Raw genomic sequence first — 24980 nt, 5'->3', positions numbered from 1 at the left:
ATATACCTGCTTATTGAAATCCCCCAAAACTGTAGTAACATAGCCCTTTTGACATACATTTTCTATCTCCTGTTGCAATTTGTAGACCATATCCTTGCCTTTGCTTGGGGGTCTGTAAACAATACCCATCAGGGTCTTTTGACCCTTGCAGTTCCTTATCCACAATGATTCAACACCTTCCAACTCTATGTCACCTCTTTCTATTGAGTTGATTTAATTTTTTTTACCAATAGAGCAATGCTACCTCCTCTACCTTCCTGTCTGTCCTTTTGATACAATGTGTCTCCTTGGACATTTAGCTCCCAGCTATAATCTTTTTTTATGCATGATCAGTGATGTCTACATCAAAGGTGCCAACCTAAAATGTGCTACAAGTTCATCTACCTTACTCCATATACTGCGCACATTCAAATATAACGCCCTCAGTCCTGTATTCACCCTTTTCAATTTTGTCCACCTTTTACATTTCAACTCATCCTGTTGACTGCAATTTTGCCCTATCATCAAATTCTTCTCACTGCAGGTTGCCTCTGTTTGTGAACCAGCTACTTCATTTTCAGCACGATCATCTGCTCTCAGAATGAAAGATATTACACAATGCACACATATTAAATGTGTGATGAATATAGAGTGAAAGCTTGCAGTATGATGGTGAGGGTTGTTAATTGGATGAGTTTGATTAATTTCCCAAATATGGATTGCATTGTCTAATTTGGTACTGATCCTTATTTTACCATGAACAGCAGATCCTTTAAATATTTTCTTTGGGGAAAAAAAATGAAAACACAACCTATAAAGTCCCAATTCTGGTTAGGCCTATAAGATAAGAAACCTTATGATGCTTATTGATTTACTATTGTGAGAGTAGAAAATTGAAGGCTGAGCAAAGCTGTCTATAAGCCCATGTAACAAGATTTTACTGAGGCTCGTTTATGTTACTGTATTCTAAGGATATAACAATGGGGGAAGAAAAGTGTGATAGTAGGATTAGGTTGCACAAGTCAAATCAGCAAAGGGAGGAAAATAAATTCGAGGGAACTCAACCAGATCTTTGAATATATTAGGCAAAAGCATAAAACTGCAGAAATGAGAAGAATCTGACACTTGTCGGTCACACAGCAATTGGGATAACAGATAAGTTAAGGCTTCAGTTTTAGATCCTTCCTCATAGAAGTATTTCATTCATTGCAAAATATTTCAATCCACATTATAAAATTGGAATCACATTGTTTGATACTGGTTAAGTATTTGAAAGTAAGGAGGTATTCCACAAATAAAACAGAGGTTTTTAAACATGAATCCCTTAGAATTGGCTAGAATATGATTATATAAGAGGAGGGCGCATTTGGATAAAATAATGTCTAGAAAATATACAGTATTTCACTGTTTCTGATATGCTAAAACTACTGTACATTGTGTATAGCATTGAAGTGCAAAGCCATACAGAATCATTGGACTGATGAAAAAGATATTAGTAACAGCTCTATTCACATTTAGAGATTTCCAAAAAAAAGGAGTGGAGCAAGTACATTTTTGATAGGAACACACTATATTGAAAGCAACTTCTAACAATTTGTGTGTGATCGACACCAGTTAATACAGACTATAATGGACATGTAGAAGGATGCTGACATGAGAGGCAAACAGGTCCTAGTTTCACTCAATAGGATATGGAAATCACACATCAGAAAGAACAATGGTAGGAGCAACATCTTGTGTGCCTTGTGAGTGGGGACACCAATCAGAGCAACCTAAAAAAGAACCTGACAAAAGTTGCCTCTGGGTGTGAGAATCCTTATTCATTCACGCAATGCACAAATAAATCTCACATCCTAACTAAGTATATTAGAGTGAACTGCACACTACCTAGAATATTTCAACAATTGCATCAAAGAATCATGCATTAGGGTTAGGGTTATTATATTATGTTATAATATAGGGAATATATTATGATCTGCACAGGTGATCCTTTTTTTCTATGGTTCTTGAGTTTGTGTCTCATTCTACACAGTGCTCTTACTCTGTCAAATTACACTGCACACATTACTACAATGAACCTTTATCTGCAGGTTGTATATTGTATGGCACCCAAATTGATGCAAGCATCCAAATGCCATTTTTCAGAATCAGAACCAGAATCAGGTTTATTATCACCAGCATGTGATGCAAAATTTGTTAACTTAGCAGCAGCAGTTCAATGCAATACATAATCTAGTGGAGAGAAGAAGATAATAATAAATAAAATAAAACATAATAACAAGTTAATCAATTACATATATTGAATAGATTTAAAAGACATGCAAAAATAGAAATACTGTATATTAGAAAAAAAGTGAGGTAGTGTTCAAAGCTTCAATATCCATTTAGGAATAGGATGGCAAAGGGGAAGAAGCTGATCCTGAATCGTTGAGTGTGTGTCTTCAGGCTTTTGTACCACCTACCTGATAGAAACAGTGAGAAAAGGGAATGTCCTGGGTGCTGGACGTGCTTAATAATGGACGCTGCCTTTCAGAGACACTGCTCCCTAAAGATGTCCTGGGTACTTTGTAGGCTAGAGCCCAAGATGGAGCTGACCAGATTTACAACCTTCTGCAGCTTCTTTCAATTTACAACAATGATTTGTTTACTTACATAGCTCTTGAGACTGTTAAAAAATGGCAAATTAGTATCAAGAATGGTGAATAGTCAATAACTTTCAAGTAGTGGCTGGCTCCTCATTACTTATGGAAATAGTGAGTATCTTCTATCCCCCAGGGATCCATTACATTGGTCAATTCTGTACACAAAGTGTTCAGCTGTGTTGTTTCCTTGAAGACAAGGAGAAGATAATAGACTTCCTGGAAACATGATACTGACCAAAAGGAAATTCTTATGATGATCTGCAACCATGTGAATACTGATGGAATGAAAAGGTCTAGGAAAAAGGTCTGGACACTTAAAGGGAACCAATATGGACAAATGAGTTCAGACACGCGACAGTGAAAATAGGAATGGGATGAGGTGGAGGATAAATGTGTGGCAGAGGGAATTGGAGCAAGGGGCAGGGATTCAGATTTCTGGATCATTGGGATCTCTTTTGGTGCAGGTGTGACCTGTACAAAAAGGACGGGTTGCACTTGAATCCCAGGGGGACCAATATCCTGGTCGGGAGGTTTGCTAAGGCTACTGGGGAGAGTTTAAACTAGAATTGTTGGGGGGTGGGAATCGAACTGAAGAGACTGGGGAAGAGGAGGTTGGCTCACAAATAGATAAAGCTTGTAGACAGTGCGAGAGGGAGGATAGGCAGGTGATAGAGAAGGCATGGGCTCAGACCGACAGTTTAAGATGTGTCTATTTTAACGCAAGGAGTATTGTGAACAAAACGGATGAGCTTGGAGTGTGGATCAGTACTTGTGGGCCAGCTATGATGTGGTGGCCATTACAGAGACTTGGATGGCTCAGGGACAGGAATGGCTACTTCAAGTGCCAGGTTTTAGATGTTTCAGAAAGGACAGGGAAGGAGGCAAAAGAGGTGGGGGCGTGGCACTGTTGATCAGAGATAGTGTCATGGCTGCAGAAAAGGTGGATGCCATGGAGGGATTGTCTATGGGGTCTCTGTGGCTGGAGGTCAGGAACAGGAAGGGGTCAATAACATTACTGGATTTTTTTTTATAGGCCACCTAATAGTAACAGGGATATTGGGGAGCAGATAGGGAAACAGATCCTGGAAAGGTGTAATAATAACAGAGTTGTCGTGATGGGAGATTTTAATTTCCCAAATATCGAATGGCATCTCCCTAGAGCAAGGGGTTTAGATGGAGTGGAGTTTGTTAAGTGTGTTCAGGAAGGTTTCTTGACAGAGCATGTAGATAAGCCTGCAAGAGGAGAGGCTGTACTTGATTTCGTATTGGGAAATGAACCTGGTCAGGTGTCAGATCTCAGTGAGAGAGCATTTTGGAGACAGTGATCATAATTCTATCTCCTTTACAATAGCACAGGAGAGAGATAGGAACAGACAAGTTAGGAAAGTGTTTAATTGGAGTAAGGGGAATTATGAGGCTATAGACAGGAAATTGGAGGCTTAAATTGGAAAGAGATGTTCTCAGGGAAAAGTACGGAAGCAATGTGGCAAATGTTCGGGGATATTTGTGTGGAGTTCTGCATAGGTACATTCCAATGAGACAGGGAAGTTATAGTAGGGTACAGGAACAGTGGTGTACAAAGGCTGTAATAAATCTAGTCAAAAGGAAAAGAAAAGCTTACAAAAGTTCAGAGAACTAGGTAATGTTAGAGATCCAAAAGATTATAAGGCTAATAGGAAGGAGTTTAAGAAGGAAATTAGGAGAGCCAGAAGGGGCCATGAGAAGGCCTTGGTGGGCAGGATTAAGGAAAACCCCAAGGGCATTTTACAAGTATGTGAAGAGCAAGAGGATAAGACATGAAAGAATAGGACCTATCAAGTGTGACAGTGAGAAAGTGTGTATGGAACCAAATGAAATAGCAGAGGTACTTAATGAATACTTTACTTCAGTATTCACTATAGAAAAGGTTCTTAGTGATTGTAGTGATGACTTGCAGCAGACTGAAAAGCTTGAGCATATAGATATTAAGAAAGAGGATGTGCTGGAGCTTTTGGAAAGCATCAAGTTGGATAAGTCACCAGGACTGGATGAGATGTACCCCAGGCTACTGTTGGAGGCAAGGGAGGAGATTGCTGAGCCTCTGGCGATGATCTTTGGATTATCAATGGGGACGGGAGAGGTTCCGGAGGATTTGAGGGTTGCGGATGTTGTTCCTTTATTCAGGAAAGAGATTAGAGATAGCCCAGGAAATTATAGACCAGTGAGTTTTACCTCAGTGGTTGTTAGGTTGATGGAGAATATCCTGAGAGGCAGGATTTATGAACATTTGGAGAGGTATAATATGATTTGGAATAGTCAGCATAGCTTTGTCAAGGGCAGGTCGTACCTTTCGAGCCTGATTGAATTTTTTGAGGTTGTGACTGAACACATTGGTGAAGGAAGAGCAGTAGATGTAGTGTATATGGGTTTCAGAAAGGCATTTGATAAGGTACCCCATGCAAGGCTTATTGAGAAAGTAAGCAGGCATGGGACCCAAGGGGACATAGCTTTGTGGATCCAGAACTGACTTGCCCACAGAAAGTAAAGAGTGGTTGTAGACGGGGCATATTCTGCATGGAGGTCGATGACCAGTGGTGTGCCTCAGGGATCTGGTTCTGGGACCCTTACTCTTCGTGATTTTGATAAATGACTTGGATGAGGAAGTGGAGGGATGGGTTAGTAAGCTTGCTGATGACACAAAGGTTGAAGGTGTGGATAGTGTGGAGGGCTGTCAGAGGTTATAGCGGGGCATTGATAGGATGCAAAACTGGGCTGAGAAGTGGCAGATGGAGCTCAACCCAGAGAAGTGTGGTAGGTCAAATACGATGGCAGAATATAATATTGATGGTGAGACTCTTGGCATTGTGGAGGTTCAGAGGGATCTTGGGGTCCGAGCCCATAGGACGCTCAAAGCAGCTGCGCAGGTTGACTCTGTGGTTAAGAAGGCATACGGTGTATTGGCCTTCATCAACCGTGGGATTGAATTTAGGAGCCGAGAGGTAATGTTGCAGCTATATAGGACCCTGGTCAGACCCCATTTGGAATACTGTGCTCAGTTCTGGTCACCTCGCTACAGGAAGGATGTGAAAGCCATAGAAAGGGTGCGGAGGAGATTCACAAGGATGTTGCCTGGATTGGGGATCATGCCTTATGAGAATAGGTTGAGTGAATTGGGCCTTTTCTCCTTGGAACGACGAAGGATGTGAGGTGACCTGATAGAGTTGTATAAGATGATGAGAGACATTGATCGTGTGGATAGTCAGAGGCTTTTTCCCAGGGCTGAAATGGTTGCCACAAGAGGACCCAGGTTTAAGGTGCTGGGGAGTAGGTACAGAGGAGATGTCAGGGGTAAGTTTTTTACTCAGAGAGTGGTGAGTGGATGGAATGTGCTGCCGGCAACGGCAATGGAGGCGGATACGATAGGATCTTTTAAGAGACTTTTGGATAGGTACAAGGAGCTTAGAAAAATAGAGGGCTATGGGTGAGCCGAGTAATTTCTAAGGTAGGGATATGTTCAGCACAACTTTGTGGGCCAAAGGGCCTGTATTGTGCTGTAGGTTTTCTGTGCTTCTATGTTTCTAGTATGCCTGCACATGGTATCTTGCAACATTGACAAATCTCCGTGCCTGAGATGTTAGCAACACACACAAAATGCTGGAGAACTCAGAAGGTCAGGCAGCTACTATGGAATAAAGTACAGTTGACATTTCAGGCCGAGACCCTTCGGCAGGACTGGAGAAGCAAGATGAGGAGTAGATTTAAAAGGTCGGAGAGGGGAGAGAGAAACGCAAGGTGAAAAGTGAAACTGAGGGGGAGGAATGAAGTAAAGAGCTGGGAAGTTGATTGGTGAAGGAAATACAGGGCTGGAGAAGGGGGGTGTCTGATAGAAAAGGACAGAAGGCCATGGAAGAAAGAAAAGAGGGTAAGAGCACCAGAGGGAGGTGATGGGCAGGTAAAGTGAAAGAGGGAAAAGGCAATGGGAATTGTGAAGGAGCACTAAGGAGCACCAGGCTATTGTCTCCCACACCATTACTGACCTTATTAGCTCCCATACACTGCCACCATCCTCATAGTTCCCACACCCTTCACCTCCCATTTCTACCCATTATCCAAGTTCCACAAATTTGTTTGTCCAGGTTGACCCATTGTTTCAGCTTGTTCCTGGCCCACTGAACTCCTATCTGCATACCTTGACTCTGTCTTATTCTCCCCCCCACCCCAGTTCAGTCCCTTCCTACCTACTTACGTGACACTTCACAAGCTCTGGATCTTTTCAGTGATTTCAAAGTTCTTGGCCCCCATCATCTTATTTTCACTATGGATGTCCAGTCCCTATATACTTCCCTCCCTCACCAGAAAGACCTCAAAGCTCCCCATTTCTTTCTGGACACCAGATCAAATGAGTTCCCTTCTACCACTATTCTCCTCTGTCTGGCAGATCTTGTCCTCACACTAAATAAATTTCTCCTTTGGCCCCTCCCATTTCCTTCAAATACAAGGTGTAGCCATGGGCACTTACACGGGTCTCAGCTATGCCTGGCTGTTTGTTGGCTATGTGGAACAGTCTATGTTCCAAGCCTACACTGGTAACTGTCCCGCACTTTTCCCATGCTACATTAACAACTGCTTTGGTGCTGCTTCCTGTACCCATGCTGAACTCGTCCACTTCATCCACTTTGCCTCCAACTTCTACCCTGCCCTCAAATTTACCTGGTCCATTTCCAACACCTCCCTCTCAGTTCTCGATCTCTGGAGACAGCTTATCTACTGATGTCTTTTACAAACCCATGGACTCTCACAGCTACCTGGACTATACTTCCTCCCACCCTATTACTTGTAAAAACATTATCCCCTTCTCTGATTTCCTCCGTCTCTGCCACACCTGCTCTCAGGATGAGGTTTTTTATTCCAGAATGAAAATGTTCTCCTTCTTCAAAGCAAGGGGCTTCTGTTCCTCCACCATTAATGCTGCCTTCAACCGCATCTCTTCCATTTCATGCATGTCTGCTCTCACCCCATCCTCCTGCCAACCTACCAGGGATAGGGATCCTCTTGTCCTCACTTACCACCCCACCAGCCTCCGCGTCCAGCACATAATCCTCTGAAACTTCCGCCATCTCCAATGGGATCCCACCATCAAGCACATCTTTCCCTCCCTCCCTCCCACCTTCTGTTTTCCGCAGGGATCGCTCCCTACACGCCTCCCTTGTCCATTCTTCCCTCTCTGCTGATCTCCCTCCTGGCACTTACCGTTGCAAGCTGAACAAGTGCTACACCTGCCCCTACATCTCCTCCTTCAATACTATTCAGGGCCCCAAACAGTCCTTCCAGGAGAGGCGACACTTCACCTGTGAGTCTGTTGGGGTCATATACTGTGTCTGGTGCTAGATTGGCATAGATTGGGAGACCGTTACGCTGAGCACCTACGCTCTGTCTGCCAGAAGAGGCAGGATTTGCCAGTGACCACCCATTTTAATTACACTTCTCATTTCCATTCAGATATGTCTATCCATAGCCTCCTTCACTGTTGTGATGAGGCCACACTTAGGCTGGAGGAACAACACGTCTGGGTAACCTCCAATCTGATGGCATGACATCAATTTCTCAAACTTCCGGTAATGGCTTTCCCACACCCCCTCTCCTTCCGGGATGGTGGGACTGTCATATGTTGAAAGATTGGAGCGACTGGGCTTGTATACACTGGAATTTAGAAAGATGAGAGGGGATCTGATTGAAACATATAAGATTGTTAAGGGATTGGACACACTAGAGCAGGGGTGTCAAACTCATTTTAGGTCACGGGCCGGATTGAGCAAAATGCAGCTTCATGCGGGCCGGATCAGTCGGACGTGTGCGAACGCAGCTTTCGTTGCCTCCGTTTTTTCAGCCTGCTCTCATGTGTCTCAGTCTCTGCTATAACTACAAAGTGTTTCACATTACAAATTCTGTTTCTTATGAAGAAGACTGCCGAGCAAGACTGCCGAATAAACACTAAAACCCCTGAAAACCTGGTACCTGAATAAACTCAGCATTAGCCATATCATACGCCATAGGCGCTTCGATTACTGGGGCCAGCTTTAATAGTAATTAGATATTATCTCGCGGGCCAAAGATAATTCCACTGCGGGCCGTATTTGGCCCGCGGGCCTTGAGTTTGACATATATGCGCTAGAGGCAGGAAAAATGTTCCTGATGTTGGGGGAGTCCAGAAACAGAGGCCACAGTTTAAGAATAAGGGGTAGGCCATTTAGAACAGAGTTGAGGGAAAACCTTTTCACCCAGAGAGTTGTGGATCTATGGAATGCTCTGCCTCAGAAGGCAGTGGAGGCCAATTCTCTGGATGCTTTCAAGAAAGAGTTAGATAGAGCTCTTACAGATAGCGGAGTCAAGGGATATGGGGAGAAGGCAGGAACAGGGTACTGATTGTGGATGATCAGCCACGATCACATTGAATGGTGGTGCTGGCTCAAAGGGCCGAAAGGCCTACTCCTGCACATTGTCTATTCACCATTTCCCATCCCCTTTTCCCTCTCTCACCTTACGTCTTTGCCTACCCTTCGCCTCCCCCGGTGCTCCTCTTGCCTTTTCTTTCTTCTATTGTCTTCTGTTCTCTCCTATTGGACTCCCCTTTCTCCAGCCTTGTATCTCTTTCACCAATGAACATTCCAGCTCTTTGCTTCAGACCTCCCCTCCTGGTTTCACTAATCACCTTGTGTTTCTCTCTTTCCTCCCCCACCTTTTAAATCTAATTCTCATCTTTTTTTTTCTCCAGCCATGCCGAAGGGTCTCGGCTCAAAATGTCGACTGTACTTGTTTCCATAGATGCTGCCTGGTCTGCTGAGTTCCTCCAGCATTTTGTGTGTGTTGCTTGTTTTTCCAGCATCTGCAGATTTTTTCTTGCCTGAGATGTTATCTGCTCTTCATCAAGATCAGCACAGATGAAATATGAGGGGTGATTGATAAGTTTGTGGCCTAAGGTAGAAGGAGTCAATTTTCGAAAACTTAGCATATTTATTTTTCCTACATTTACACACTGAGTTCAGTGGTCGTGGAGCATACGGATCCCTTCTTTGTAGAAGTCGGCGTCCTGGACCTCCAGAAGTGGTCCACAGCAGGGGTGATTGATAAGTTTGTGGCCTAAGGTAGAAGGAGATGAGTTAAAACTTTCTGCATTTTCACTCAAAGTCTTGAACTGCACGTACATGTAACGAGAACAGTATAACTCATCTCCTTCTACCTTAGGCCACAAACTTATCAATCATCCCTGCTGTGGACCACTTCTACAAAGAAGGGATCTGTATGCTCCATGACCGCTGGACTCAGTGTGTACATTAGGAGGGGACTATGTTGAAAAATAAATGTGCTAGGTTTTCTGTATAAATACAGTGCTTGGGTGATCTTTGTGCTGCTGCCATCAGTATCAAACTGAGAGTCATTGGAGAGATCTGTTGCAGACAGTGGGAAAGATCTTTTGTGTTAAGAGTTAAAATGGCCTCCTTGAAGATAGAGCACTAGGTGCAAGAACTTGGCCTAAATTCTTATCATAGAATTAATGTATCTTTTGACAACAGCCTTTTACTTTTGCCCTAAGAGTTCCTGACACATTACCTCCAGCCAATCACTTCCATACCAATGTCTTCAATAAAGACTTGCCATATCACTACTGAGGCACCCACTGCATGAATAAATTAGCAGCTAAATGCTGAAGAAAGTAACTTTTGTCACATTGAAGCATATCACCCAGGACATGCCCGCTTCTCATTGCTACCATCAAGGAGTTACAGAAGCTGATGGCACACACTAAATGATTCAGGAACAACTTCTTCACCTCTGCCATCCAATTTCTGAATGGATATTGAACCCATCAACACTACTTTACTACTTTTTTATTTTTATTTTTGCAGTACTTATTTAACTGTTTAATATATGCAGTACACATATACTTACTGTAATTCACATTTCTTCTCCCTATTATTATGTATTGTATAGTACTGCTGTCATCAAGACAACAAATTTCACAATATATGCTGGTGATGTTAAAACCGATTCTGATTCCTGTAGATGTAAAAAAAAATTGTGATATTGTAATGTACAGTAATCAGTTTCAAGCTACCCAATCAAGACTCCCAGGTTGTTTCTTTGAACAGCAATAAGTGCAACAAAGAAGTGCTAGTTTACTGCGACTATATAATGACAGTTGCAAGTCGCACGCCAAAGCTGCAATGTATGCTAATGATGGAAGAAACAGAAGTTGCACTGATAATGTTGTTATAGGTGCATGTCTGATGCTGTAAAAAGGTCAGACATACATGCATTGTTAATGGCCTGTCCAATTTCCTGACTGGCTGGATTTCACCCAGAAATGATCAACAGTATGATGCAAACCACGGTGTTGCTTATAAGAGTGATTTGCAAATAAGAAATGCATGCTGATAAATGCTTTTTCTTGGCTATAGGATTTTATTTCTCTCTCCCAGATCCTTTTCCTTCTTTTATTGTGGGATGTTGTTCTTCAGCACTGCTGTTTCATAAAATAGCTCATGACATTCAGAACAGAAAAACTGCCATAAATTCCAAACCTCATTGTAAAGATACTAAGGATAGTTAATCATCAACCTTCTTCTTTCAAGTGAAACGTAAATGTTTAGAACAGACTTTAATCTTAAAATCTCTCCACACAAGTGAAAGAAGAGTAATTCAGGTAACACAGAAAATGCTGGAGGAACTCAGCAGGTCAAGCAGCATCTATGGAAAAGGGTACAGTCGACGTTTTGGGCCGAGACCCTTCAGCAGGACTCTTTTCCATTGATGCTTCCCGGCCTGCTGAGTTCCTCTAGTGTTTTGTGTGTGTTGCCTGGATATCCGGCATCTGCAGATTTTCTCTCATTTGTTCAGGGTTCTCTCACATTCATATTACCCACTTTGGCTCTTAGAATTATCACCAATATATAACTTGTGGACAAAAGACATACAGACTTTCAGACTGTTAACTCCTTTCTGAAGATGCATTCTTTGCTTTTATCAAATCACTTATCCTGTGCTTTTCACTCTATATTATCACACAAGGTCGAAGTTCATTCTAGCTAACCTTCCTTTGTGATGCAATTGATAAGCTTTGAGTCTGGAATGGAACTGCTTTATTCAACACTTTTTTGTGTTTCCTAAGTATTTAACCATATCTTCACCATTTGGTCACACATCAAATGCTTCCAATGCCCTGCAATATCCCCGATCCCCCATTAGTTCCAATAACCAATCCTCCAAAATCGTGACATGATTGAACAAGAGAGCAAGAATTCAAATATTGTATGCCTGTTGAAGAAACTTTTAATTGCAGGCTTGAAGTAGTCTTTCAGCCAAGTGGTGATTATTTTTATGCTTTTGTATCTACTGCCCGATGAAAGGGGGGAAGAAGAATGACCAGGGTGGGAAGGGTCTTTAACTATGTTGGTTACTTATTTGAGGCATTGAAAACTGTACACAGAAACAATGGATGGGAAGCTGATTTCTGTGGCAGTCTGGGGCTGAGTTCAAAACTCTGTGGTTTCTTGGGCAGAGCAGTTGCCATAGCAAGTTATGATGCATCTGGATAGAGTGGTCTCGATGGTACATGCACAAAGCAACTCTTGCGACTTTTCACCACAGCAACAGGCAAAATAAAGTAAGACACAACAGTTCTAGATGTTGGCAGCTTAAAATGACTAGAGAGGTTTCTATCACCAAGAAACAGTTGTTTTGTGGCCATCATGGACACTGAATTTAATGTTACAGTCTCTTTATGTCCTTGGTAATGAACAGAAATAACTAGCACAGCCAACAGATTTTAAATCATAGGTGAACAGGAAACAAAAGAGATTAAATGGATTATCTGAATGTTTAGTTAAATATAATGCAAATGCCTGCTTCTTATTCTAGAAAGTGAAGGTCAGTATGAACCAATGATCTGTTAAACACTGATCTCCCTGTGCAAATAGCAAGTCTGCATATTCTATAGAACAAATGGGCCTTTTCTTCAAGTAGATTTCCCTCTGGATTAAGTTTCTTGTTACATTCATAGTATAGTATATATTCATCGGCACATTTTTGCTGTTTTGCCTGATGTATTTTCTGTCATTTTGTTCAAAATACAGTACATAATCTGTGTTTTGTGCCCTGTCAACTGAAACTGCTCCGTCCAATGTGTTTTTGCAATTATGTAGATATATATATATCCAGGCTTGTAGCTAAACCTCCTCAGCAAGACATGAATGCTACTTTAATGATTTCTTCTACCTTCTCTTTTTTAACCAGTTGTAGCTGAACAGGTAATACTCTGCCTCTCACTCAGAAGGTTGTGTGCTCAAGCTTCACTAAGGAGTGTTAAGTGCAAAATTGTTTGCCAGATGAGGCATTACATTAAGGCCATTTTTGTTCTGTCATATAAGATTCCATGATGTCACATTGATGAAGAGCTGAGCAGTTGTCTCCTGTGTCCTGGCCAATGTTTATCTCCCAATCCACAGTATTAAACTGATCTTCTAGTCAATATCATCCAGTTGCTTGTGGGAATTATACTAAAATCGGCTGCCATTTTTCCTGCACTAGACTTCAAAATAGGGTCTAAAGTTCTTTGGGCCATCCTGGGATCCTGAAAATCAAGTTATAAATTCGAAACTTGTTTTATAATTCCTGTGCACAGGTACACCCTTCCCTTTCACCATTAAACAACTGCACAAATAGAGTTATTTTTCTTTCTGAATCTCATGCAATGACCAATTCGGTACCTCACATGGGGTTCATTTAGAAGCAGAACCCAAAAATTTATTTCTCAACAATAGGTCAAATACCTCACAATTCCTTTAACTCTCTTGCTATTATCACATTCCTTGAATGAAAGGCTTATCATTTTAAGAGCACAAATTATGTACTATTGTTCACGACAGTGGATGGACTGGAAGTGACAGTACCAACTTCAAACAGGTCAATCTTTCCAAAAAGACCATCAAGCTCCTGAGAAGATCTTCTGCTCTTACAGTGAAGGGCAGCAAGGTTATCAATGTCCTACTAGCTCAAGATCACATAGGGACAAACTACAGAGTTACCCTAATATCCCTTTATAGCCACAGAGCCATAATCTTCACTGTACTGTTAATTTTAACATGGTAATCTGCTCCATTGCTCCCTAACTGCAGAGTTACCCTAAAATAGATAACAATGATACTGAAGCCATATGTACTCAGGACAGCAGCACATGACAGTCCTACAGCATTTCCTCTCCTGGAAAAACACCAGTAAAACATATGAGATAATGTAAGCTATATAAAGGCAAGTTTACTTAGTGCTAGGATCATCTCAGTCCAGTTTCATAGAGCATGGAAAGCTATTTCCAGCCTCCTGGCACTTTTGAATAAAAGAAAGGGATTTATAGGAATACAAAAGAAGCACTTGATTTGGAATTGCAAACGTCATTATTGTTGGATTAGGTTGTAGAATAGTTACTTTTTCTTGTAGTTCCACTTTACTAAGTATGCTCACAATTTTTATATAATCATATGTATGTGTGTAATTGTTTGATTAATTTTCAGTATTTGTGGTATAGCTGATTATGTATTTTTCTAGAAGTTTCTCTGCAGCCTGAAATTTATTGATATCTCTTTAGTCTAAACATTTTTTCCTACCATAGGGCCATCCCTACTTTGTTCTTTTTCTTTCTTGATTCATTCTTTGTTCTTCCACACCTAATAAAATGGCCATAACAAAGAAGTTTTACACCTCATTCTTGACTTCTGAAGAACCTCTGGATAAATATCACCAGATCTAACATTACTAATGAAGGTAGATGAGAGGACAGCTCTAATTGCTGGCACCAAGCATTGCAAATTCCTACAATATGTTTGATTTATTCTGATGATCAATGAAATTTCCTAGAATCTTTCATTTTCATAAATTAGCTTAACATTTTTCCATTTTTACCTGTCCCATATCATTGGGTGAAGTGTATGGTGGCAAAAAGGCATTTTGGTAGTAACTGAATGGACCAAGTGATCCTTGTTAAATCCTAAGATGTAGATTAGAGTAAATGCCCTCGATGAAACAAATCTATCTCTTATACCACATTTTTTTGCTGATAATAGTAAAATAAAAGATAAATGAACAAATAGCTTGTCACACTCAAGTATGGAACAGCTACAATGAAAGTAGACTGAATGAGTTTTATAATGTAGAAGGCCATTTAGTATATTGAACCTTTGCTGATGTTCTGTAAGAATTTCACTTGCTCATTCTTTTTCTCCCATCTTTTTAGATCTTTTTCTCATAGATATTTATTCAGTTCGTTTTATTCGGTACTTTATTGGATTTTGCTTTGACTTTGTTTCAGGTACCACATTCCATTTATTTCTATGTAAAATTGATCTTTCATGCTAAATATCTCAAAATGTATTACACTCCATTAAATTTAACCAGTCATTCATCTTGCAAGACTGTAAGTTGAATGGGCTATTTAGTGCTGCTCTGAAGGCAAGTAACGGTAGAGCTACAAATAAACATCCTTTGTCAAAGACAAGTCAAATTTCAACCAAACACAACGACCAGTATAATGTTTTTAATTATTGGGGTGACTGATGAGGCTGAAAAAGGGTCTCAAATTGTTCCAAAAAAAATCACAGGGAGAGGTTGGAGGGCAGATGGGTGGTTTGGGAGGTGACATGATCCATCTGCTTTGCTTTGTGGAGTGCTCCTCACAATGAACAACGATATATATTTAAAAAAAAACAATACTATTGGTACGCCAACCTGGTTCACCAGGTTTTTTTTTCCCGAACTGGATGCAAAATTTGATTTCCTGCCCACTGTGGCCGACCCAATTATTTTATCTGAACCAACACTGGTTCCACTGGTCAACCCACTAAGGTTTTTTAAGTAACTTCTATCAATGCTGCCTTGACAACGTTGTGTTATTACACCCATTTTAAAAGTGGTGCCATTGAGAAGAGGCTGTGTTTAGGGGGACGGGGCTTTATAGGAGACGGCTCCTGCGCCGGTGGCGGCCCGGGAAGAGGAGGGGCAGGCCCCGGTCCTAGCCTCAGCTTCACGCAGTTACTCCATTCTCCTCCCACCCTCACTCATCCCGGCAGCATGGCGGTCTGCCTCACAGGATACGCAGCGAGAACACTGAGGACGTCGGCGGGATGCGCCGCTCGGCACACACGGCAGGTTGGTTGCAGCTGCCGCCGGGGTACAGCCGAGCCGGGGGGTTGAGGGGAAGAGGAAAGGACGGGCCGTGCAGGCTCCGGGCCCGCGCTGTTTCGGCCCCGTACCGCAGGCCCCGGTGCCGACTGGGGAACAGGAGGGGATGACTTCCTTCTGCCCTCTCGGCAGTCGGTTGGTCGGGGGGGCCGGGATTCCTGTGCTGAAGCTGGAAAGTTTACCGACGTACCTCAGGCTCTTTGGGCCGACCTGCCGCTCCTCGCACACTGCGAGCCCATCGCTGACAGACACCTTATACTTGTAAAGAGATCGGTTTGCTGTAAAAGGTGTTGCAATGCGTTGTGATCATTAATAAGAGGAAATGTTCGTAGATTTTGCATCAGAGCTTGGAGTTGTGACTTTTTATCAGAGTACGAGTGGTTCGTGAACCCGGTGAATGCTCCACCGTTTTAACTTCGTGCGGGGCTGCAAAACTTTTGGCATCCGGCTTGTTTTCCCTGACCGTAGCGTGCAACAGTTCAGCACCGGTATTAAAGCCAACGAAGTGCAGAGGACATGTGTATCTGGTATTTTATGTGGGATGCAGCGTCCACGATGCTGTGGGATTAATCGACTTCAGCGAATAATCGCTTAATAGACCAGTACTATTAATCTCTTGCCCGCTACCGCGCTCTAAGTTTGAGAATCAACATTTGGAAAAAAAAGAGAAAATCTGCAGATGTTGGAAATCCAAGCAACACACACAAAATGCTGGAGGAACTCAGCAGGCCAGGCAGCCTCTACGGATAAGACGAGTCAACGTTTCAGGCCAAGACTCTTCAGCAGGAAACCTGTATTCTATTCACCCCTCACCGCTATGTTCACTAACTAAGTATAAAGTTAAGCAACACCTCAAATCGAACATATTGTCAAGGACATCCTCTTTCTGCATTTTTCTCCATCCTGGCATTACACCATTCCTTTTAAGATGTTCCTTTTAAAACACCTTTGTTGACCACATTTCCTATATCTTTGACTTAGAGTGGAAACAAGTGTTTCTTAACCCTGCTTAATAGCTAAAGTGAGGAATCCAACTGGGGAAATCATTTGCTCTTCGTGGCACATGAAACTGAGCTACAATCTAGACTAGTAACAGTAGTGCTTTTTTTTGGATACGGCAATATACTGGAGCCATAATGTAAGAGTAGTGAAGGGAATGGATATGTTAGTGATGCATGAACCAACAATGCACTTTGCCCAATATAATTTCAAGCTTTTTGAGAGTTAATGGAAGCTTCACATTTGTAAAATGAAGACTGTTCTACCATGCTGCTAATTTGTGCACTGTGGACAGTGTAAAGTTTTGCAAGTGCTTCCATCATACACTACTAGATATGGCAGATCTAGTTCCAATGGCTATGTGCTTAACTCTGTTGCAAACATTTTAATATACAGGTGTCCTTTTCAATTACGCTACTTAGGAATCTTATTTTTAGATAATTCCTACTGTCACTCCTGGCATGCCCTTTTGCATTCTTCATTAAATCAGGACTGATCCCTTAATTAGGTTAAAATGATAGATGGAGGGATTGATTAGTAAGGTTGTCAAAGGTTATAGGAAGGAGGCAGGAGAATGGGGTTGAGAGGGATAATAACTCAGCTATGATGAAATGGCAGAGCAGGCTCCGTGAGCCAAATGGCCTAATTTTGCTACTTGTGTCTCATGATCAGGCAATGTGGTTGTTGATTGAGATGGTGTGTTTTTCAGACTTTAATGATCAACAATACTTTATTAGTCTCCAGAGATTCCAGACTTGTTCTGAGTGTCTCCTATTTAGTATAATTGTAGTGTTGGACAACACAACATTTACCTCAGTTTGAAGACGGTGCCTTATTGCCCTGAATGGGGAAAAAAGCATAAGCCATAAGAGAAACAAGTCTAAATCTTGGCTTTTCCTCAGAGCCCAGTATTAATAAAGGCAGACTGAAAGGTTAAGATAACTATGTCACCAGTCATATTTTCTCTGCAAATTGTGCAGTGTTGCAAATGGTCATACTAAAATTTTCACCAATAATGACCTTGCTGTTTGCTTTGTGTTGACATTGGTGGATTTGTTTGGACTCTATTGCGGTCTCTTTTAATATTTCGAACAGTGGAATGTCACAGTAGATTGCTGTTAACAAAATAGTTGAAGGGTGAAAACATGAACTATTGGAAGATAAAACTTATAAACCTTTAAAACTTTGGTTAGGCCACATTTGGAGTATCGTGTACCATTCAGGTTGCCATACCCCAAGAAAGATGCAGAATTTTTGGAGAGGATATAGAAGAAATTCACTGGGATGCTGCTTGGATTGAAGAGTATTAGTTACATGAAAAGACTGGACAAACTTGGATTGTTTTCTCAGGGGCATTTGAGGCTGGAGAGGCATTTTGATGAAGCTCATAAAATTATGAAGCATAAATAGGGTAAATAGTCTTTTACCCAGGGTAATCTATTAGAGGGAATATGTCACATGTGGGAGGGGGGAAAGTTTTAATGCAGTTTTGCAAGACCAATGTCATTGTGCTGGAAGTCTGGAACATGCTGGCAGGAAGGTGGGAGAAGCAGATATAAAAGTAACATTTAAGAGGCATTTAGTAGGTACAGTCTTGGCCTGAAGTGCCTTTTCTTGTACTGTACTATGTTTTAATGAAATGAAGATGTGTAGAACAACAGATAACAGTAACGTATGCACTGATTGCTATATTGGTGTGTTAATATTCATGATTCTGTAAAGGAGGCCATTAGGTCCATCATGCGTGGTGTGACTAAGAAAATAATGTTCTTGAGACAAATCCAACTTCCCTGTTTATGGAATGTAGCATTGTACGTAATGGCATATTCAGTGTTCATCTAGGTTCTTTATTTTTATATATATATATACACTACACTTTTAACCAGACAGTATTCAAACCCCACCATTTGTTAAAGAAAAACAAATTCAACAACTTCTCATTATCTCTTCTACCAATTATCCTAAATCTACTTTTCATAATTATTGATCTGTTGAAACACGTCTCTGATAATTTTGTGCGCCTCAACTAATTTTCCCCTCAGCTATCTTGATAGTTTTATTATTTAAAATAGTTTTAAAAGTGATTCAATGTATTTTGAAAATTGAAGGAAGTTTAAGAAATAAATCCATAATGGAAGTTCTCTCAGGCAGTGGAAAGACATTCAAAAGATTAGAACCATTTTAATATTTTGCTTAATAATGCTGCTAGAGCCTCAAGTTAGCAATACTTGTTATGCATAGTAATGTTATTTTAGAGTAAACTTGTCAAATTCATGAAAACCAGTTTGTGCTAATAACTTCTGTAAAAGGCTGTGGATATTTTTCCTCTGTTAACATTTCCATATAAATGTAAGTTATCGCTAGAAGATTGGCATTGAGTTTGTTACCTCTGGCAAACTCTAATCTAGTAGGTGAGTTAACCACGTTTCAGTACTCCAAGGTATAGTTTGTAATTAACCTGTCAATCAGACTCATTGATCTGCTTGGAGGGATAGAAGTGTTACTGGAAGTAGCAAGTCTGTTTTTGTCTTTGTCATCCTGCAGTGTGGTGTCTAATTTGATAGGGTTGTTGTAAATGAGGAACAGAATGTTTACCGCTCCTACTCGACTGTGTGGCTTCATTCAGCTCAAGTTCTGTGCACATGAAGTCTTGAGCTTTGAAATGCTTTGAACCTGGATATACTATATTTTCTTTCCAAGAAGATGTGTGTACCTTCAGTTATATGAACTCAACAATAATTTGCCTTGCAGGTTCCTAAACATGGCGATGAATTTTTATATGTGTCAGCCGCTTAGCTGGCAGCAATCAAGTCATATTTTTGTCATGAGTGCGTAATATTTAAGATGTCGCTTTAAGATGTATGAGTAGATGCTACTATTTACAGGAGAGATTTTATTGCATTTTTAAACATCTATAATTTGACACAGGACCAGGTATAATAGTGCTAAGTGAAAAGCCTGGACATGATATTTCGACTCTGCAGTAACTAATGTGAGCAAAATTTAGCTAATGGGCAAATTGCTTTAAAATGATTTAGACTTAATTGCATTAGGCAATTGATGGATTTTAAAAACTCAAGCTTATAAAATCAACTGCCTGCAAAGTGGAGAATATGGTCAAATCTGATGCATCAGCAGTTCTTTTTTTTAAACAGTTGAAGCACACAATAAATGACTAATTTGAATATTAGCCAAATTCAGGATCTATTTGACTAAATTGATTGAGCATTAGATGCAGAAAATTATCTTTCTGAAAAGCTGCCATTAACAAAGTTTATTGTCAAAATAACAGCCAGGGTAATGGTGCCTGATGTGTACATAAATGGTCCATCTGCAGAAGAGCATTGGATGCCTTATTAAGTCTGAATATACAGAAGTTGCTGTCTTGATTTCTTTTGCACCCTTTTTTTGCTTCATAATGACTGTGTCTTGGCTGTAGTCCCTCTGTTTTCCTTAGGAATGGCTCATTTCCTCATTAATTACATATCAAGCTCACTATAACATCTCATTTAGTCATTTCAAGCATAAACCCTCTTTAAGCAACATGCATGAATTGGTGCTGGCCAACGTGCCTAGAGCAGAAAGTACAGGTATCATAAAGTTTTGAATTTTTGCATGTGTAAATTTTAAAACTGTTATTTCCCCCTTTTCTTTCTCTCAATCCAACATCTCTTTCAATGTCATTGTTAGCTTTCTGGTTTAGCATTGAACTTGTCTTTTTTAGTCTCTTTAGTTTATTTACCAATCATATTTAATTAGTCCCATAGCTATCATGCTTCTTCTTCCATTCACAAGTTATCTCTTTCACTTGTACCTAATTAGTTTGCAGTTTCAAGCTTTGTGCGTGTCTTTTTCAGATGAGAGTTACAAACCAAGGGACTGTCTGATGTTTTGCTGAGCAAAATCTGGCCAAATACTATTTTCTTTATGCTTAGCCTTGTATTTGAAGACATCAGTTTCTTTTGAAAATGCAATTAAGCCCGTGAAATGTGATCAGGGCCAATACGGTGGGGGGGGGGGGGGGGGTGAAAGCCTTTGCTCATGCCAGAAAGTGTACCTGTAGATAATTTTAGATTTTATTAAGAATTTGATTACAATATGAGCTGGTGAAGTTTGTGTGACATATTTGCTTTTGGAAGCTGCCAGTATTATAGACAAGAGAATGTTATTTTCAGAATCTGGCTATCAGGATTTGACAGCAAAATAAAAGAAAATCAAAATACAGTGGATTAGGAGAAATCGGAACCAATACAATTTGGCCCAATTAAGTGGCTGCCCCATTTAGCTGAAGTTAATGGAAATAAAGGTATTTTTTAAAAAAAAAGACAAATGGAGTAGAGTAACAAATAATGTATTTAAATGAATTACAGATTAAATTGGAGCACTACTAAAACTGTGTATTAGTTCTTAATATTTAACGATGGGATTCATTCAGTGTACGCTGATGTGTCCTTTTGACTGTAAATAAATAAACAAAATCAGTGCAGACACCTGGTGCAGATAGTGAACTGCCTTCATACAATGCTTTACAGGATCACATCCTCCAAATCTTCATATTCATTGTAACATTCAAGATGATTGTAAATGCCTTCAAATTCTTTGTAGTTCCTAACTTGTTGAAGCAGTGGAGTAATTTCATTTTCACTCTTGGCCGTTTCTGGCATCTCCAAGCCTGAATGCTTGACACTGTAGTGAGCAAAACTTCTCAATTGTTTTGCTGTTTGTTTCTTGTCCACTATCAGTGACAAAAATCACCACTTTTGAACACAAACACAGAAGTGGCACTATTTAAAATCTGTTCACTCTAAGCACACTGTAGTGTCTAACTGCATTGGTAATGTAGTGTAGGCCACACAACTGGCACTTGTAAGAAAGTGTTCGGCAATAGTCTCCTGTCCCAATTACCGTAGATTCCGGACTACAGAGCGCACCTGATTAAAAGCCGCTGGCTCTAATTTTAGAAATAAAATCAATTTTTTAATTATACAGGCCGCATCGGATTTTAGGCCGCACCGAATTTCCGGCGGAACGGATTTTCGGCGCACTGGATTTCCGGCGCACCGGATTTTCGGCCGCTTGTAATATGAGATATTTACACAGAAAGATATTACACGTGTTGGGCTTCAAATTCTGCCCTGTGTTCGTTTTGGAAGAGAGACAACCAACACCGGATTACAGTGCAGCGTGGCTTTATTGCAGAACGCGTTTTGCCTTCCCCTTACATTCTGCTCTTATTTATACTCCTTTTTCCCCCAAACCAAACCCTCGCTACACATATTTGGTAAGGCTAAACTTTGTTATACCTACCGGTATTTGGTAACATCGGACACTTGTGTCCTTATTGGCCCGATACCATTCACACACGAGTTTTACTGTTTTTTTGTTTACTGAATCGCTAGCAGTTTCGGTGCAGCGGAATCCTCAGTTTCGCTCCCTCCCTCCCTTGTACTGCTGTCTAATATCACGTGAGCCATTCCTGACCTGAAGCGGCAGTCCCAAATTAAATCTCCACCGTCTCACCATCGATTCATGTATGCCAAGATTACGCGCAGCAGCTCGATTTCCTTGTTCAACCGCCAGATTGATTGCCTTTAACTTAAAAGCTGCATCATATGCTTTTCTTCGAGTGTTTTCCATGTTGATGAGGGTGAGTACAAATGGCTGATTTACAATAATTTGTGAAGTGCGCTTGATTTATCGTACAATTTCATTGGACCTCTGTGAACTACTCATCAATTTTATTGGTCTACTGTTACGAGGCAAAATGTTTTGGCGGCATGGGAAAAAAACCTTCTATTAGCCGCACCTTATTATAAGCCGCTATGTTCAATGCTGTTCAAAGCATGGGAAAAAAGTAGCGGCTTATAATCCGACATCTACGGTAAGTGTAGTGTCCCAAATAAACAAAGGGAATCCCGGTTATTTTCTCCATTCGTGTTTGTTGTTTAAGAGTTGTCCTAAATAGGTGGCTGTCCCAATTAACTGATGGTCCAATTAACTGGTACCTATTGTAATCACAAATATTGTAAAGCTGAAATAAAACCAGAAATACTGGAAACATTCATTTTCAGACCTGAAAACTTAATTCTGTTTCACTTTGCACAGATGCAGACTGACCTGCTGAATGTTTCAGGCATTTCCAGTTTTCGTTTCAGAAAAATGCAAGAAATTTGTGTCATTTGAATCACTGATTAACAGAAGAAGGTCAATTTGCATCACTCAGATGCGGTTAGTTTAGAAAATGGGGATGAGCCATTTGAAGCTGGGAAATCAAGGTTAACTTCACAATGGCATGAGATTAGCAGTTTACATTAAGAGCTGTTTATTAAACAGTGACATAGTTTACAATGGAGCTCATTGCTCCTGATCACTTTTCAACATTCAGTTTTTCTTTGAAAAACGTCAAAACAGAACATGAAATCAAAGCAGTGCAACTGTCCAGAAATTGTCATCATCCTACCGATGATAGCACAGGACAGTTAACAAATTAGTCTATGTGTATTTTCAATTCTAATTTAGTAACTTGGCAGGAAAAATGCAAAGGCTAAGAAATAATTTTGTTGACTTGCTAGTAAGCTACTTTTGAGCAGCCATGAAGGTGCTGCAAGCAAGTACTCTGATTGAGATGGTATTAGAGAACAAAGAGAAACATGTGCCAGGTCAACACACACAGAATGCTGGGGGAACTCAGTATGAACTATGGAGGGCTGAGCAGTCAACATTTCAGGCTGAGACCTTTCAACAAGACAGGAAATGGAGGGGGCAGAAGCCAAGGTAACAAGGTGAAGGGCGGGGAGGGAGCACAAGCTATTAGGTTTCCAAGCATCAAGTGGTATATTACTAAAGGCTGATTTACACTTGTGCTTACGGGCTACGCCGTAGCCCCGATTTTCACTTCTGCGTTGCTCTGTGCTGTAGCGAGCATGCGTTGGTGTGGGGTTTCTAAGCCACTGTGTTGAGTTTCTTCATGAGAGACATGGACGAGGAAATGCATTTCAAACATCTTCGCATGTCGGCGGGTAGATTTGACGATTTGGTTCATCTATTTCGTATGGGTGTACGCACAACTTAGAAACATGGCAGAGAAGAAGCAACTGGAAATGTGTAGGAGGAAATGCGATGCTACCAAGCGTACCAATCACAGTTGTTGGGGTCTGTGTCGCCGTGACGCGAGTAACTTCTCTGGAGAGGTGCATGTCACCCTACGGCGTAGGGTACGCGATACCTACGGCGTAGATGTGATACACAAGTATAAATCAGCCTTAAGGGCATTCCTCAATACAGTAGTACCTCTTTGAATATGAAGAATGTAATCTCATGAATGAGAGCAAAAGTGGAATCCTTGTTAAAAAGGGTAATCGTAGCAGAGAGATGCTTTACTGACAGTGCTGTTGTGCTGTAAACCTTGCTCTTGCTGCACTGTAGTTGAACCTGGTTGAGAGCTCAGCCTTGTGCTGGGCAGTGAAATGATTGAAGTGATCTCATTGCCGCATGGCTCATTATGAAGCGAGCTAATTGGCAGTGGTTGCCTTATGAGGTCTGATGTTTGCTGGGCCATGTCAGCAACCCTTGTTGAGCTTACTGCCACAGAGAAATCAGTGCCATGAGGCTAAAGAGAGGGGGAAGCAACAGCACATTTAGTGGGAGTTGATTAGAGAAACTGTAGGAACCAGCAGTTTGTTCACAAATGCGGCATATGCTACCATTTCTGGCACTGCCCAGCATTCACATTCTGGTCAGCATGCAGCCCTTAGCCCTACATCCCAATACAGAGCCACTAAACAGCTTGCCTCCACTCACCTAACGCCAGCCCCGAAGCACAGCTTCTGTACGTTGCCTCATGAGCTCACTTCATTCTGAGCCCTTCAGTCATGAGGTCATCATTTCATTACTGGGGAGTGCCAGCTAGGAACAGGATTTTATGCCATGTTCACAGCACAGTGGCATGCAGTGCAAATGAGTATCTTTTTTTTAAAGTCCACTTGGGGAAGTGCTTGAGTGTTTGGACTTCAGGTCCAAGAGTAATCAAATGAATCAGTGCACGGTAGGGTGCCACTAAGTTGGGTACTGATGTCTCATGTGCCTTTTTTTTTTGAAACCATGGAACACTGAAATAATTTCAAACATGAGAAAATCTGCAGATGCTAGAGATCC

At 41.1% G+C, this 24980-nt stretch overlaps 1 protein-coding gene across 1 annotated transcript in view; it reads left to right on the top strand.

The window, feature by feature from the left end:
• Positions 1-15598: 15598 nt before the first annotated feature.
• Positions 15599-24980, top strand: part of suclg2 (succinate-CoA ligase GDP-forming subunit beta) — a 405461-nt gene continuing 396079 nt past the window's right edge. Inside the window, exon 1 of the mRNA XM_073072346.1 lies at positions 15599-15794. Within this exon, the coding sequence (XP_072928447.1) occupies positions 15717-15794 (78 nt within the window). The 5' untranslated portion in view covers positions 15599-15716. The remainder of the gene's footprint in view (positions 15795-24980) is intronic.

Source organism: Hemitrygon akajei, chromosome 19, assembly GCF_048418815.1.
Source record: "Hemitrygon akajei chromosome 19, sHemAka1.3, whole genome shotgun sequence".
NCBI classification, from domain to species: Eukaryota; Metazoa; Chordata; class Chondrichthyes; order Myliobatiformes; family Dasyatidae; genus Hemitrygon; species Hemitrygon akajei.
Note: the sequence above shows the minus strand (reverse complement) of the source record. Positions and strands in the feature narration are given on the sequence as shown.